The 17,903-nt window shown below is 46.6% G+C and overlaps 1 protein-coding gene across 1 annotated transcript in view; it reads right to left on the reverse strand.

The window, feature by feature from the left end:
• POLA1 (DNA polymerase alpha 1, catalytic subunit) overlaps window positions 1–17,903 on the reverse strand; it is a 1,729,782-nt gene that overhangs the window by 164,123 nt on the left and 1,547,756 nt on the right. Inside the window, exon 36 of the mRNA XM_069204808.1 lies at window positions 8,186–8,282. Within this exon, the coding sequence (XP_069060909.1) occupies window positions 8,186–8,282 (97 nt within the window). The remainder of the gene's footprint in view (window positions 1–8,185; window positions 8,283–17,903) is intronic.

Genomic DNA, 17,903 nt, shown 5'->3' on the forward strand with positions numbered 1-17,903 from the left:
CCCTTGCCTGATGGGTCGCTCCCCATCTCTAAAAAAACAAAAAAACAAAAAAAAAACACACACAAAAATAAAATTGCCCTGGTGCCTAGAGGCTTCTGCCCCCCGTGGCAGAAATGGCCTAAAATAAATTTGCCCACCCAACCCCCCCCCCCCCCCGGAGCGACCCTTGCCTACGGGGTCGCTCCCCCCCGCGTGACATTGGCGCCAAAAAACAAATCCCCCGGTGCCTAGTGGTTTCTGCCCCCTTGGGGGTAGATTTACCTAAAATCGGCCAATCTGCCCCCCAAGGGGGGCAGAAATGGTCTACATACAATTTGCCCCCCAGGGGAGCGACCCTTGCCTAATGGGTTGCTCCCCATCTCTAAAAAACCAAACAAACAAGTTCTTCCCCTTCCATCCCTGCCTTGGGGGGGAGGGGGGGTGCACAGGGGGGGGGAACGGGACGCGCTAGCGCTCCCCCAAGTTCCCGTGTGCCTTGGACGAGGTGACCTCGTCCCAAGGCACAGAACGGGTTAAAAGGACACTGGTGCCAGATATTGCATTAGGCTATACCCACCTTTCCCCAAAAAAGAAGGCAATACTTCATTATTTGTTTCTATTCGTGCTTTTTCTACAGTTCCAGATCTTCAAATTAGTGAAGAGGGTTGAGAACAATCATTTATCCTTGTTGGTGACTACTGATATTTGTAACAAACATTCATTCTTAAGAGAAACAGGCAGAGGGATTGGTTAGAAAAACACAAAAGGTTTCACATACGGGGATTTGAGTAAAGAAAAACTGGTAAGTTAGACTCAATCAAAATATGTCACTTGTTGGCTGCTGGACATGTTCTGTTTAAAAGTCAGTAAACAACAAGTTACTTCTCTTCGGTAATGCACTGTTCGTTGGATACACTATCTAACCACAGATTACTCATCTTTAGAATATTCCCAGGTGCCAGACTAGAAGCGGAAGATTTTTCAGCATAGCCCTTGTAAACCAGTAGGTGACATTGTGCAGCTCTCCGCTGACCCTTCTTTGCTCCAGAAGTGAAGGCTAGGGCCACATATGAGAACCACCATAGGGCGCTGACATTGTCCGCGTCTTGGAACATAGTGGAAAGGAGTCACAAACTCTGGAAGGAAGAAGCACATATCCGGAGTACCAGCTTCTTTGGATCAAAAGTGGTGTAGGGAGTGTGTGCAGAGTGCCTGCAATTCGATGACCCTCCTGGCTATTTAATGGGCCACTAGAAAAGCAGTCTTGATGGTCAATAATTAAAGAGGGCCATTTTGCAGATGTTCAAAGGGCGCACACATTAAAAAAAAAGACAGGACAAAGTTTAAGTTCCATTTGGTGTCAGAGTAAGGAATAATGATGGGGATATCGGTGCCAGAGGTGTTGGCACTGGAGCGGACGCTGGGGAAAGTCTTGCAAACGGCTCTGCTCCGGATCCAACACTAGATCCATGGGGCTCGGCTGATGCTGAGGGCCGACCTGCAGACAAGGATCCAGTGCGGGCCCCTCCCAAGCACATGGAGTCCTAAGGCACTCCAGGGTGGCTGGGACTCCCAAATATGAGGTGCATGGCCTCATAAAATTCTTTCAGCTGGGAGTGGTTGCTCCCACAAAGTCAGGGAAGCTCGGAGCAGACCCTGACTCCGCAGAAATGTGAGGCCTGGAGTGCTGGGCTCCTGCATCTCGTCAGAAGATTTTGATGTGTGGTGAAGTCTAAGACCTCATTGACTTCTTGGTTTTCTTTTTGCGGTGAGACTTACCAGACAACTCGAAACAAGAAGACAACTGCAGCTCCGCGACTGGGATCTTGAGCGCCGCTGGGTCGTCTGATGTCGGACTGCGAGAAGCTTGAGGGAACACACCCTCAGCACCTTTGGCAGGTTGTGGAGTCATGGTCCCTCTACAAGCAACAAATGTAAATCAAGTGTGGGTCTGGCTCAGGCAACTGCCTGTAACAGATACCACATGGTTTGAAACAAGCCAATTCCTTTGGGAGCATTCTGTCACACTAGAAGAGAAAATCTCTCCAACAAGAGAAGACAAAGCTGTGAAAAATTAAAAAACCGTCAAATAACAACTGAGGGTAGCTCTTCATGGATCAGTGCTATCTGGCCTGTAAAGAACGGACTTCAGAACCGGGGTGGTGCCTATATAGGTACATGCACATCACTTCTGGCATAGACAATGCAAAGGAACGAGGCAACCTACACCTGCGTGTAGGGGTACTGCTCAAAACAATCTGGATCCAGTCTGACACCTAGGGGATATTCTAAGTTAAGGAATCTGTGACTAGAAGCCTCTATCAGATGCCCATGTTACAGCCTGACATATAGATGATGCCTATACCATCAAGATCTCCAGAGTGGGGTCCTGGAGCAGAACGTCAGAATCCCTGGGAGCAGGTCTGTATTGTCTTGTCATCTGTCTGGTCACTGGCTGGCAAGATCCTAGTTTTGCCCATGTGCCCCACAAGTGTATCAATAAGAGTCTCGTTGAAAAGCAGCAGAGGTTCTTGAGTAGTTGTTGTAGTGTTAAGGACCTCAGTAATTGTACTGGTTTTGACCTCCTCTATGAATAGTGTTAAGTCAAGACCGTCCATAGCTCTCCTGATGACAGTGGCAATGGAAGTGGATTCTTCAATGTTCATAGTGTTTGGAGAATTTAGGTTAGCATGTCAGGGGAGATGTCTAACCCACTAGCATCTTGTAGGTCATCAAAACATTGTCCTCATAATAAAAATCCTCCCCCCCATCATCATAGTCACAAATCTGGGGTTCTGAGTCAGACAAAGTATAATGGCATGATCCAGATGTGATAGCTTTAGTTTCCAAATCCGATAAAACTATTGGATCCGGCATTTGTGACGCCAGTGCTGGCATTGTATGTCAAAGCCGGCAGCTCCATGCTCAACAAAGGTGTCTACCTCAAGTGGAGGTTGAGTGGCATGGTCGGCCTTAGGGAGGAATCTGCCGATGGGCTTCCAACTGGAAGCCACCAGAAATCCTTGGCAGACTAATCGGCAGTGAAGTTCTGAACATTTTGTCCACTGCCTCTTTCAGCAGGCTTAATTCTTCCAGAGTGGATGTCAACAGTGGCAGGTCACGCAAAAGCCCATCAGGAGTTTGCTCTATGCAGCAGCTCCACAGCCTCAAGTTACCTGGAGCATCAAAAGACTCTAAATGGTTCGCTTGGCAGACATCAGTGAGCAGTGTTAGATTTCTTTTGTGATTTACCCAAACTCCCCGATCTCAAAGTGGATCAGTTTGCACCCTCAAATATGACTGGGACTGCTTTTGTGACTTCTTGTGGAGTTTGGTCTTGTGGCCGCAGTTGCCTTTGTGATTCATCCTTGTGCAGCAAGACCACCACTTCAGTGTCATGTGAGGTACTGAGGCACCAGATGCCAACATTGGGGGTTCTCAGAATGGACATCTGTTGGTTACAGTTCCTGACCGTTAGAATTCTGTAGTCTTAGGTCTCGTATCTGCACACACTGAGTTTTTGAGAGGAAGAAATATTTTCCTGAGTTGAAAGTTTTTCAGAAGCTATCTCTGGAACAGCCTCAGTAGACACGGAAAAAAAGGAATTGCCATCAGCACGCTGAAATGGAAAACATATAGGGACCCCAAAATCATATCCAAGGTGGACTGAGCCGACAAAAAGCTACACAAAATAACTATAGGAAAGTACCTTTTAGGCATGGTTAGCCCCCACTTTCTTCCTGGTATCCAATGTAATTTCGACTGAAAGTGCACTGAGTCCCTGCTAACCAAGACTTCAGTGTCAGGTCTCTTTCCCCTAAAACTGCACAGTTGTCTCCCCGATTGGCAAAACCTTTAGCACCCTCTGTAACTCCCTAGTAAATGGTACCCGTGGTACCTAGGGCCTGGGGTACTAAGGAGGATACCTAAGGGCTGCTGCACGAATTGTGCCACCCTAAGGGACTACGCACCAAGCACATGACAGGCTGCCATTACAGGCTGCGCATCTTGGTGCAGATAAAAGTGAAAACACAACATGGCACACAGCCTGTGTGTCATGTCTCCCAACACTGCATACAATACACAGAATATATGTAAGTCACCCCTCTAGCAGGCCTTCCAGCCCTAAGGCAGAGTGCATTCTATTACATGTGACATAATAAGTAACTAGGGAAGTCATTTTGAATACATGTGCTGGGCACTGGCCACTATGTGTTCCACAGCTACATGATGGCTTCACTGAAGATAGAGATGTTTGGTATCAACTTCTCGTACTGGTGAACCCACACTGATGCCAGTCTTGGATTTACCAATACATGTTCCAGAGGGCACCTTAGAGGTGCTCCCTGAAAACCTACCAACTACTAGTGTCTTAACTGACTAGCCCTGGCCAGTTCCGCCACATTTCGGACTCCCCCAAGGTGAGAGCCAATGCTCTTGTGGTTCTTGGGACAAAAGCTTGTATTGGGTGGGGGGTGTTCACACCTTCTCCAGGCAGGATGGACATTCCAGGGCGGGAAGCTTCAAAGGCCTGGCCGTCTTTTTAATGAAACTCAGGTCTCTCCAAATGGCAGAGATGACCAGCCCTCCTGTCCTGATCTCATTTTGGCAGCAGAACAGGCAGGAAAATTAAGCAAATTAGGAATGCCCACTTAATGCCAGTCCCACCCCTAAGGTGGACAAACTGCAGTGGACACCACTTTTTAAATTCCTCCATCTTGGTTTGGGTGGAATTAGGCCTATAAGGTCAGGGTTATGCCCACTTCTCAACGAGAGTGGTCATAGAAAGGGTGTAAGTCACCCTTAAGGTCAGCAACCTACGGGCTGCCACCTAGCACTCCTTGTAAAGCCTGTAAATTAAGTATTTAGGTGGCACCACAGAGCCCCAGAACTCAGATCCCGATGAACTAAGAAGAAAAGGACAAAGATGAGATGCACCCACAGAAGAGGAGAAGAAGCAGCTGACCTGGGTACCAACTCCGCCGGCCTGTCAGCACACCTCGACGGACTCTGCACCAGAAGATGCCTTGTCCTGCAGCTGAACCTCCAGAAACCTGGGAGGACTGCCTGCCTTCAAAAAACTACTCAAGTCTCCCGCGAGCAGTGGATTTGCTCCCCACCAACACTACAAAAAGGACTCTGCGGCCTCCGGAACCACAGACTTGACAACTGAAGATACCACTGCACCCGCAGTCACCGACCTGAGTGAGAGTGGACCTCCGGTGCCAGCAAGGTCCCCCGGGTGTCCAGAGTCTGAGTCCAGTGTGGTTTTACTCCTCTTGGACTCCCTGAAGTCTCCTGCACTTTCTGCATGCAGGCTCCCTCTCTGGCAGCCTCTGAGGAGACAGAAACCAGACACCTAAAGCAACCACTGCAGCAGCTGCCACCGGCCTCAGTTGAAGTGGACTCCTGGTGTCAACGACGTCCCCCAGCTCTCCTAAGAGCGAGACCACTGTGATTTCACACCTTCTGGACTCCCCAACGACATCTGCAGCCAAAGACCACAGAACCCCCAATCATAAGTGCTCCTCGGCAAGGAAACCCGACGCCATTGGACACCCCTGCACCCGGGCCCTGGTGAAGAGGACCAAAGGTGCACCTAAGTACCCAATTTACCTATTGGTCAACCTCGACTGCCCCCCGAGCCAGAGCCTGCAGCCTAAATCCACAGAAACCAACACTTACTGAAATACATTGGGCACCCGATGCGTACTGCACCTCTGCACAGGCCCTCCCATTGCTGCCCGGAGTGACCTTCTGGTGTGGTCTTGAACCTTGCCCAGTACTCACTTTAAGTCTACAAGATTGGTCCTGTGAGTCGTCAACAACTGCTCATTCGCTGAATGCATTTTCCCTCCATAGGTGAACATCGATTAACTCTGAAACTGCACTGTGTCAATTTATGCTTTAAACCATAATTACCTTATAACGAAGTTCTTGGGTTTAGAGTATCTATAAAAAGACGTGCTATTTTTCTAAATTGGTCTCGGATTTTTTCTTTGAGTGTGTGTCTCATTTATTGCCTCTCTGAGTACAACAAATGCTTAGCACTACCCTCTGATAAGCCTAACTGCTCGCCCACACCACCACAAAATAGAGCATTAGTCCTATCTACATTTTCCTCTACAAACCAATTGGGGATCCCCTGGACTCTCTGCATGGTGTACTTCTTTTTAGAAGCCAGCTTTCTACAGTCACCTATCGACTCGCAAGGAAACTGCTGTAAAGTTTCCAGATCCAGTTTGGCACATGGGGAAATACACAGGGTGAGGAATCTGCAATTAGAAGTCTCTATCAGAAAGAAAGGAAATGATGTCAGTGCACAGAGGTGGCATCACTTCTGGGGTGGGATGACGTTTATTCAGAGCTGCACGATGCCACCAACTAGCACAAGAGAGAATTGCTATAATAAATCTCCAAATCCAGTATGGTGTTTGGGGATATTCACAAGTTGAGGAATCTGTATTTAGAAGTATTCATCAGAATATTCTTTCTTAGCAAATCAACAATGTTTAGCTTTATTTTCCATCAGACATGAGTACAGGGGCAGTTAAAAAAAGATACTGTTTTCCTATCACACAGTAGCTTTCCTACTGCAGAATCATTATCTTCAGTAAGAAGATGCTGTCCTGGCTGAACTAAAGTATAATTTGTGGCACAATATATGTCATCAGTTTCCATTACTTTTCTGAAGCAGTTATGAAAACCCCTCTTTAAGACTAATTCTCTAGGACACCTGTACATGAAGCAAGTCTGGATCAATAACTGCAATAATTACTATAGCTGAGGCAGAATACAGTGACTAGGTCCTTCAATGTCTTTGGGACTGGCCACTGGTTGTAGAGAACTGCTAAAAGGCTCTCCACCCAGGGTGCATAATTTTTATGAGGGCTAAACCATAATGACATGAAGACAGAAGCCCCAACACAGTCATAAATAACCCAAACTGCCTGGGACCCCTGAACAATTTCCACACCTTTTGGTTAGTGAACTCTAGGTAATGGGATGTCAACCCCAGCTGCATCCTCTCACTGTATATTTATTTTTATTGTAAAAACTAGAAGGGGCTGATTCTTTTCATTCACCAGAAAAAAGTGGCAAAAAGATGGTGTGCCCAAAACAAGGCTTCATGATTGTTCTCTAGCCAGTAAATATAAAAGTAACCCAGAAATAAATTGGATTTATTTAATTTTGAAGTATAGGTTGAGATCTTCATGAAATTCCTCACTCAACCAGCTGCGGCTGCTGCAAATGTCAAAGGGGGAATGAGGGGGGGCATAGGGTGAGGATGGCCCATCAGGGTAAATAAATAAATAAAACTTCCCTTTCATGCCATTTGCGCTGACTCCTGCCGCCTCGCTCCTCTGCTCCTGATGAATGGTGTCCCTGCCTTTGCTGGGACACCAGCACATGCTCCCCAGCAATCCTAGAGCTGCTTTCATGCTAAACATAGCAAGAAAGCAAAGCCAGGATTGGTCCGAGTGGCTCGGATTGTTGTTCAGACACAGCCTTGGGGTCTTGTGCAGCTTCTCCAGCCTGGCTGTTCAACACAGCTGGGTTGGAGAATCCTAAGTGCACATGTGAGTTTGGTCGGCCTGAGACGGGATCAAACACACATGCGCTCTTAGGTGCACTCCGTCCTCCTCTGCCCTCCCACCTCCTGAGACCCAGCCCCGTCTCTCCCTGAAAAATAAAACAATAGGCAACTATTGTATTCTTTTTTTATCTCCTGGCTCTTGGCCAGGGGGGCGACGCTCACCTGACTATAAAAGCCCATGAGAGAATAGCATTGCTCTTAAAGCTAAACAGATGAGTGTTACGAAGTCACGCTACAAAATGCAGTGATCAAAGGATGTTAAACGATTGTTATCTTCCCTGCCCATAAAGGGCATTAATTATCCTATTGAGGTGGAATGCAGGGCTTGTACTCCTGGCTAGCAGGACCATGGTGATCCTTGCGCTAAAGTTATCAAAGCAGAAACAAGGTACATGCGTTATCCAGTTTATGTAGTTCACTGAATATTGTAGATCTAAATAGATCTTCAAATACTCAGATTACACCACGATCACAGATATGTTACAACACACAAACACGATTCTTTATTTAATATCTCCCCATGCCATTTGGTGGCACAGAAAGAATGCCACCGTTACACAAGACATGCAGATTGTAATATGCATTTTCTGGTCAGCGTTCGTAACTTACGTTTATCTGGCTCTGATAAATGTTTATCCACAGCGTAGTCCCAGTCAAAAATGTACCGATAGTAACAGAGCTGAGCGTACAAGGCCTTGTCAGGATACTGCAATACAAATGTAAGAAATACCGAGTGAGTTGGCATGATACAGCACAAATGATCACATGCTTCATTGACACAGGTCTGGGCCTTAGGAAATTGCAGAGAGCGCCCAAAAGACTATGACAAGTCCAGGTAGAATGGAAAAAAAACTATTTACTCAGGATTTGTTAACACTGGTTAATAAAGCGAAGCATGACTAGTTTAGGACAGTCATCCCTGATAATCAATCAGCTCATCTCTTTTTCAAGCCATACCCCCCCTCCCCTCGCCCCAACACTCCACAAAAACACTTTACTCTTCTATTCTGCTATATTTGAAATATATCAGAAGCACTCTGTTAATTGTGTACACAAACTACAAACAAGTGTTTCTGGATATGGAGAACAAAACCAAGTGTTGGCAAAAAATAAATATCCTGGATATGTTTAGTATACTGCTTAAAAAAAAAACCTTCTGTACGAATGACAGTAGTTTACCAGCTAGTCCTCTAGAGTTTTTGGAATCAGGACAAAGTTAAATGTTCACTGCCTAAGGTGGAGACCGCGCTGAATGTGTTCCCTATTCCAAGGCTGCTTAAGGGACCTATTTGATTAACTCTTGATTCATGTTGGGGCCCTGAAGTCACTGCCATACCTTTAGCACGTTGCTACCACCAAAGTAGCGGTGAAGTGCTGTAACCTCGTCCTGGAAAGGCGTGCATAATCATGTTACTATGAATGAGAACAGGGTTAATTGATATGACCTACATGTAGACTGCTGGGTGACGTGTATAAAGAACAGCAAACTGTTCCAGTCATGCTGAAGAAAGCTAGATGTACTTTAGAGTTTAGAAAGTGACTGTAAAGTGATGCTAAAAAAAAGCACTAGGCCAGAAGCATGAATCAAGCAAGGGGGAAGAGAATGGCAGCATTATTGGATGCTTAGGTGCTGTGAATGGGAACCAGGTGTGTGCTCCAATGGTGGTACCACACGATTATATGTGCAGCTAAAATAGGTGTAAGAATAACACCATTATATAGGATGATTAAGGACAGCTGACAGTTTCTGTGCTCTGAATAATTCGCGGTTATAGCGATAACTTAGGTAATAACTTTCTACTGAAGTGAATACAGAAGGCCAGGTGATCCTGCATATGACTAAGGCGGGCTAGAAATGAGTGCCATAGTCTTGCTGTTTGAACTGGGGTGGGAAATCAAGCTTTTGAGTTGAGATATGTTGAAGCCTAGGATTTCAAATAGTCTTCTTTTAGGAAGGGGCCTAATGTCATGAAAGGCAATCATGGGTCATGCAAAAGGCCTTGATGGAGACTCTTGACTACAGAAACAATACATTATTTACCTTATGTGACAATATTTCTGAGGGACACTACATTAGAAAATTTGTCCTAATAGTACAGGTTTGGCATTAATAAACCACACATAAAACTTTGAACTTCCTATACAAAAGGATGCATATTTAGCCATACCAGCAGACGATCCTCTTTCCCATAAATATATTTCACACTGTAAATTGATAGCCAAAGGGTCTACTTTTACAGTGGATACAATCAACTTGGTAACTTGTTGTCCTTGACCCCAAACAATCTGACTTGGATATCCAGTGACAGGGATTCCCCACCCCTTTAAAACATTACATTTATTGGTTTGAGCACAATGTTCAAATACTCTTACAATTGCAGTTTTAATGATGGGCCATACAGCAGTTCCTTACTGTATCTGCTACAGATCTTGAGCACCCAGTATATCTCTAGGTCCTGCCAGCCTTCTTTTCCTGGTGCATAAATTCTACTGCTCACTACCTGCTAGTTATTACTCCCCCCTTGCCTTCTTCCTATTGATACCACTGGGCAGCTTCTCAGCTGTTGCCACTGGGCCACTTAGTATCACCAACCACTAGAAATAAGCCTAGTCCTGCTTAAGGGGTGCAAACTTTTGTATCAACAAAGCCAGGTGTTAATGCCGTTAGAGAGTACCTCAAAAACTTGTTGACAAAAACTTGAAAAACTTGTCTGACTGAGGGGTAGCTGTTTTATCAGATAGACGCTGGCTGGTGGGGAAAGAGAAGAATTGACACTTATATAGGTACTGCAGCATCAATTCCTGCGTGAATGACGGCGGACTCAGAGCAGATCGACACCATTTACTGGCACGCAGGGGTACTGATGGCGAAAAATCTTTGAGAACCAGACTGACAGCTGGGGAGAAATCAAAGGTAAGGAATCTGCAGCTAGAAGTCTCTTTCAGATAAGGGGTTCAGCCTCTTGCAGAAATTCTCCTTTTGGCCACCTCTGTCTACAGGTTTTGTTAGTTCAATCAAGATCAAGCAAGGGCTCATTACACTTTAATTTTGGCATCATTCAAACATTCCTGTGTTCATATTAGAAATCTAAGTACCATCCAGAATTGAAATATTCTTGAGTCCATGAATCTCTCTAAGTGGAGGTAAATTGAAAGGTCCACCTAAGGAATGACTACCAGTTTCTGGGGCTGGGGTTTACAGGGATAATGAGGTCAGCCTGTTGAACAACAATGTGTTGCAGCTCTGAGGGATAAATAGCTCCAAACTGGCTGCATCTGTCAAGTATGGAGTTTAGGAACTGCGGCCCCAAGGAATAAGCAGTGAAACACCACTTATGCTGGCCTGAAACTGAAAGGTGTACACATCTCCATTTAAATGTCACGTTTTGAGTGGCGATGCCAAGGCATACGAAATCCAAGAAGAGCTTGTTGTGGCACAGGAGTGGGGCTGCACCTCACTGATGATGGCAGAAGCCAGCCTGGGTTACTTTTATTCCATGCAGAGGGAAAGCAGCATATCATCCTTTCTCGGTCCAGATCAGGATCAACTGTTGGTCCCTCTCTGTAAAGGCAGACGTCAGCTAAAACAATAGTTTACTGGAAGTCAGCACAGTGTGATTACCAGAGATTAATTAAGGCCATCTATCCATTCGTTTTTGTTGCTTAAGTTAGTCTCCCAAAAAGGCAAGGTAAGCTCATATATGGGTTCAAGTTCAATGTGTCTCAGGACTAAGTCTACACTTCACTGATGATGCCTTGCAATAATGAAACCGGTCTGGATTTGTGTTCCTGGTTCAGAGGAAGGTGGCCAGACGTTTGAGCTGGATAGTCAGTCCATTGTGGGTCAGGACCTAGACCAATTTCCATATGGTTGGTCCCAGTCTGTAATGCCAAAGGCATACTTAAAGAAGCACTTGCAAACCAAATCTCTCTTTCTTTGCCAAAGATTTATCATCACTTTAATTGGCTTAACCAGTGCACAATGATTTTTAAAATGTGCTGACATTAACCAAACCCAATACTATTGTTCAGCTACCATGAAAGTCTATTTCTTATACTTTCAAGGTGGACTGGCATGTTGCTTGTTGGCACGGTGGCAGACTGTGGGAAAGAGGATCATCTGCTGCTAAAGTGAGATACCATAATATATTTCAACATGGTCACTATGTTGAGTGCGGCAATAGTGTGACCACCTTGAAAGTACAAAATATCATGTTTTTATAATTTCAATTGGCTAAGTTGTTACTTCACACAATGTGGTGACCATCTTCAAAGTATAAAAACATTCCTCTATACTTTAAAATAGACACTGCCATGTCACCAAGTCTTGTTGCATTATTCAAAGTGTAAGCCATCTTCACATTACATGAAATAGGCTCAAGACGGCTGGCCGCTATTGGATTTGCCACTGTGGGTACATTTTAAAGACAACCAGCATTGGCAAAGACAATAGCAGGGGCCAGTATGTTGCGGGCAAGTGGTGATGGGAGAGTGTCACAAGGGGGAGAGAAGAGACACACTAAAGTCATATCCAAGGAATCAAAAGGCCTGCCATCTGGCATCCAGTCCTCAACTGAGAAGTCAAAAAACTCCTAGGTCAGTATTGGGGCGAGGGAAGGAATGAATGGGGAAAAATTACATGGAGGAGGTTAGGCGAGCAAGTTAAAAAGCACCAGCACACTCTAAGTGAACATAGAGCCAAGGAAGGAGGAAATACACTCACATGGAGTGTTAATTAGGAAATGAAACAAGATAAAAGAAAATAAGTTCCATGTTGTGAGCAGTGGAAGGATATAAATTATTGAATGAAACAAGAAGACAAAGAAGTAAAGTTCAACTGCAAGACAAACATAAGGCTAGTTACGAAGCAATCTAATCAAGAGAGGGGAACTGAGAAAAGGAAGAAAGACACCTAATTAAGACCCAAAGCCCATTTTATGTGGTGTGGTAATGCAGGGGAGTCTGTGAGAATGTACAACCTAATGACTCAATGAGGCCCAGAGTGATTATCATTGCATGCCAAACTGACGATGAACAATTCATCACTGGCATACACAAATCCACCAAGGTTAAAGTGCTATCTTGACACCCAGATCTAAGCCTCATCATAATACCAGGCTGAAAGAAAAGGTTCTAACAGGGATCATTCATAAAGGCAATAACGTGGTGCATTTGATTGTAACAGCACTCAGTCAATGAATGAATGTAGTGCCTGTGTATTACTCTTCCATTACGGATATCTGTGGGATCTCAATAGATGCGCTTTGAGACTGAATGTAGTATACGGGCAAGTTACTTACCTTCTGTAATCTCTGAAATGGTAGAGGCAATATCTAGTTGCAGATTCCTTACCTTAGAATTTCCCCAGGCGTTAGTCTGGATCTGGAGATTTTTATCGAAAAGTACCCCAGCGCACCGGTAGGTGGCAATCTTTGTCTATTGTCTATGTCACAGGTCCTATATAGGTGCCACCTTAGCTACGTCAGTTTCTTTACACTAATTTCCATGCCAGATGCGCAGAGCCATGAAGAATACACTGACAACTGGTGCGTGTAGGAAGCTGGCTCTGTATATACTATATCAAAATTAGATGTAGTGTGCACAGAGTCCAGGAGTTCCCCAAAGGCTAAAGTAGATAATACTAATGCTCTCTTTCATGGTAGTGTGGTTGAGCAGTTAGGCTTAACAGAGGGTTGTGCAAAGCATTTGTTGTACACACACAGACAACAGAAGAAGCACACACTCAATGACTTAACTCCAGACCAATGGTTTTTGTATAGCAAAAATATCATTTTTTTTTTAGAACCACAAGAAGTTGCAGGTAAGTACTTCAATAGATTCGTATTTCACACATGTATCAACAGTACTTTGTTTGAAATCGATAAGTTATACAGTTTTTGAAATATTGGCAATAATCTGTTTTAAAAATGGACACTGCAATTTTCAGAAACAGTTCCTGGGGGAAGAAAAGTTAGACTGTTTTACAGTTAAGTACAACACTTACAGTTCCAGTCTCTGGGGTTAGGAAGTCCACAGGTTAGGGTTCAAGTTAACCCTAAACACCCACCACCAGCAACACGGGCTGGCTGGGTGCAGAGGTCAAAATGTAGGCAAAATTAACATGGGCTCCTATGGAGACTGGGGGCACTCAATTTCAGATCTGCAGGCAGGTAAGTACCCGCGACTTCAGAGGGCAGACCTGGGGGGTTTAGCGTAGCAATGGGTGGGGGGGTATGGGGCGAGGGGGATGGGCACCAAACATACACCCTCAGTGGGCACTGGGGCAACCAGGTGCATGGTGCACACAAGATGTCGGGTCTCCAATGATTCTCTATGAGGGGAACCCGGGGGTCACTCAGAGGCTGCAGATGAGGTCCAGGGGGTTGTCTCAGGCACACCCCCGGCTGCACAGACAGGACTGCTGAGTGCTCAATGTTGCTGCACCGGGTGTCCGTTTCTCCAAGACCTGGGGGCTGCAGGTACAATGGGTCCTTAGGCGTTGGATATCTTCGTCCAAAGCTTTCACAGCCAGGGGGTCCTCGGGATTCCCTCTGCAGGCGTCATCATGGAAGAGTGGAGAGGTCAACCCAGAGTGGGCACTTCCTCGGAATCGCCCGAGGATCCTCTCTAGCTGGTTGGACCACCTGTACACGGACTATGGGCTTCGGGTGCAGAGTGGTTAGGTCATTCGGGAGGTTGGAGTCTTTAGTTGTTGGTTTCTTCTTGGACGGGGCCGCTGACCACAGGAGTTCTTGGTCCTTTTGGGTACAGGGCAGTCCTCTGGAGCATGGCAGATGTCGCTGGTCCCACTGGATTCATCACTGTTCTTTTGCAGGTTCTTTAAAGCAGGAGACAGGCTGGTAGGGTTGGGGCCAAATCAATTGTCGTCTTCCTTTTTCTCTGCTGGGGATTTCAGCTAAGCAGTCCTTCATGTCAGGTCGCCAGGAATCTGACGAATTGGGTTCAGGGAGGCCCTTAAATCCTAGATTTAGGAATGTTTTAGAGGGCAGTAGCCAGTGGCTACTGTCCCTGAGGGTGGCTACACCATCCTTGTGCCCACTCCCTTTGGGGAGGGGGGGCACAAAACTAATCCTATTGGTCCCTGTCCTCCAAACCAAGATGGAGGATTCTGCAGGAAGGGAGCTGTGAGAAAGTAGCCTCTTTCTAGCCTTGTTACCCCCACTTTTGGCCTGTTTGTGAGTATATGTCAGGGTGTTTTCACTGTCTCACTGGGATCCTGCTAGCCAGGGCCCAGTGCTCATAGTGAAAACCCTATGTTGTCAGTATGTTTGTTATGTGTCACTGGGACCCTGCTAGCCAGGACCCCAGTGCTCATAAGTTTGTGGCCTATATGTATGTGTTCCCTGTGTGATGCCTGTCTCACTGAGGCTCTGCTAACCAGAACCTCAGTGGTTATGCTCTCTCTTTGCTTTCCAAATTCTCACTAACAGGCTAGGGACCAATTTCACCAATTCACCAATTCACATTGGCATACTGGAACACCCTTATAATTCCCTAGTATATGGTACTGAGGTACCCAGGGTATTGGGGTTCCAGGAGATCCCTATGGGCTGCAGCATTTCTTTTGCCACCCATAGAGAGATCTGACTATTCTTACACAGGCCTGCCAGTGCAGCCTAAGTGAAATAACGTCCACGTTATTTCACAGCCATTTACCACTGCACTTAATTAACTTATAAGTCACCTATATGTCTAACCTTCACCTGGTGAAGGTTGGGTGCAAAGTTACTTAGTGTGTGGGCACAGTGGCACTAGCCAAGGTGCCCCCACATCGTTCAGGGCAAATTCCCCGGACTTTGTGAGTGCGGGGACACCATTACACCCGTGCACTATACATAGGTCACTACCTATGTATAGCGTCACAATGGTAACTCCGAACATGACCATGTCACATGTCTAAGATCATGGAATTGTCACCCCAATGCAATTTGGGCATTGGGGAGACAATTCCATGATTCCCTGGGTCTCTAGCACAAAACCCGGGTACTGCCAAACTGCCTTTTCAGGGTTTTGCACTGCAGCTGCTGCTGCTGCCGCCAACCCCTCAGACAGGTTTCTGCCCCCCTGGGGTCCAGGCAGCCCTGGCCCAGGAAGGCAGAACAAAGGATTTCCTCTGAGAGAGGGTGTGACTCCCTTTGGAAATAGGTTTGAAAGCTGGGGAGGAGTAGCCTCCCCCATCCTCTGGAAATGCTTTGATGGGCACAGATGCTGCCCATCTCTGCATAAGCCAGTCTACACCGGTTCAGGGATCCCCCAGCCCTGCTCTGGCGCGAAACTGAACAAAGGAAAGGGGAGTGACCACTCCCCTGACCTGCACCTCCCAAGGGAGGTGCCCAGAGCTCCTCCAGTGTGCCCCAGACCTCTGCCATCTTGGAAACAGATGTGTTGCTGGCACTCTGGACTGCTCTGAGTGGCCAGTGACATCAGGTGACGTCAGAGACTCCTTCTGATAGGCTCTTACCTTTCTTACTCGCTTATCCTCCTTCCTAGGTAGCCAAACCTCCTTTTCTGGCTATTTAGGGTTTCTGCTTTAGGGAATTCTTCAGATACCGAATGCAAGAGCTCACCAGAGTTCCTCTGCATTTCCCTCTTCACCTTCTGCCAAAGGATCGAGCGCTGACTGCCTAGGACGCCTGCAAAACCACAACAAAGTAGCAAAGACGACTACTGCAACCTTGTATCGCTTCATCCTGCCGGCTTTCTCGCCTGTTTCCTGGTGGTGCATGCTCTGGGGGTAGCCTGCCTCCTTCTTGCACTAGGAGCTCTGAAGAAATCTCCCGTGGGTCGACGGAATCTTCCCCCTGCAACCGCAGGCAACAAAAGACTGCATCACCGGTCCTCTGGGTCCCCTCTCAGCACGACAAGCGTGGTCCCTGGAACTCAGCAACTCTGTCCAAGTGACTCCCACAGTCCAGTGACTCTTCAGTCCAAGTTTGGTGGAGGCAAGTCCTTGCCTCCCCACGCTAGACTGCATTGCTGGGTACTGCGTGATTTGCAGCTGCTCCGGCTCCTGTGCACTCTTCCAGGATTTCCTTCGTGCACAGACAAGCCTGGGTCCCCGACACTCTAACCTGCAGTGCACAACCTTATGAGTGGTCCTCCGGCGTCGTGGGACTCCCTTTTGTGACTTTGGGTGGACTCCGGTTCACTCCTCTTCTAAGTGCCTGTTCCGGTACTTCTGCGGGTGCTGCCTGCTTCTGTGAGGGCTCCCTGAGTTGCTGGGCGCCCCCTCTGTCTCCTCATCCAAGGGGCAACATCCTGGTCCCTCCTGGGCCATAGCAGCATCCAAAAACCCTAACCGCGACCCTTGCAGCTAGCAAGGCTTGTTTGCAGTCTTTCTGCGTGGGAAGACCTCACGACGTGGGACATCCATCCTCCAAAGGGGAAGTTCCTAGTCCTCTTCTTTCTTGCAAAACACCAAGCTTCTTCCATCCGGTGGCAGCTTCCATGCACCCTCAGCTGGCATTTCCTGAGCTCCTGCCCACTCTCGACACTGTCTCGACTCTTGGACTTGGTCCCCTTGTCTTACGGGTACTCAGGTCCGGAAATCCACTGTTGTTGCATTGCTGGTGTTGGTTTTCCTTGCAGAATCCCCCTATCACGACTTCTGTGCTCTCTGGGGGTTGTAGGCTATTTTTCTAACCCTCACTGTTTTCTTATAGTCCCAGCGACCCTCTACAAGCTCACATAGGTTTGTGGCCCATTCGTGGTTTGCATTCCACTTTTGGAGTATATGGAGTACATGGAGTATATGGTTTGTGTTGCCCCTATACCTATGTGCTCCTATTGCAATCTATTGTAACTTTACACTGCTTGCATTACTTACTTTTGCTATTACTGCATATTTTTGGTATTGTGTACATATATCTTGTGTATATTTGGCATCCTCATACTGAGGGTACTCACTGAGATACTTTTGGCATATTGTCATAAAAATAAAGCACCTTTATTTTTAGTATATCTGTGTATTGTGTTTTCTTATGATATTGTTCATATGACACCAGTGGTATAAGTAGGAGCTTTGCATGTCTCCTAGTTCAGCCTAAGCTGCTCTGCTATAGCTACCTTCTATCAGCCTAAGCTGCTAGAACCACCTCTTCTACACTAATAAGGGATAACTGGACCTGGCACAAGGTGTAAGTACCTCTGGTACCCACTACAAGCCAGGCCAGCCTCCTACAGGAGCCACCTCAGCTCTGGACACCTTAGGGGTGGTCCTGGCTGGAGTGGTCACGCCTCCTTGTTTTACCTAATTTTCCTGCTCGGCTTGCTGCGAAAAGTGAGTCTTTGTCCAGGGGGTGGCCAA

Source organism: Pleurodeles waltl, chromosome 8, assembly GCF_031143425.1.
Source record: "Pleurodeles waltl isolate 20211129_DDA chromosome 8, aPleWal1.hap1.20221129, whole genome shotgun sequence".
Classification (NCBI taxonomy): Eukaryota; Metazoa; Chordata; class Amphibia; order Caudata; family Salamandridae; genus Pleurodeles; species Pleurodeles waltl.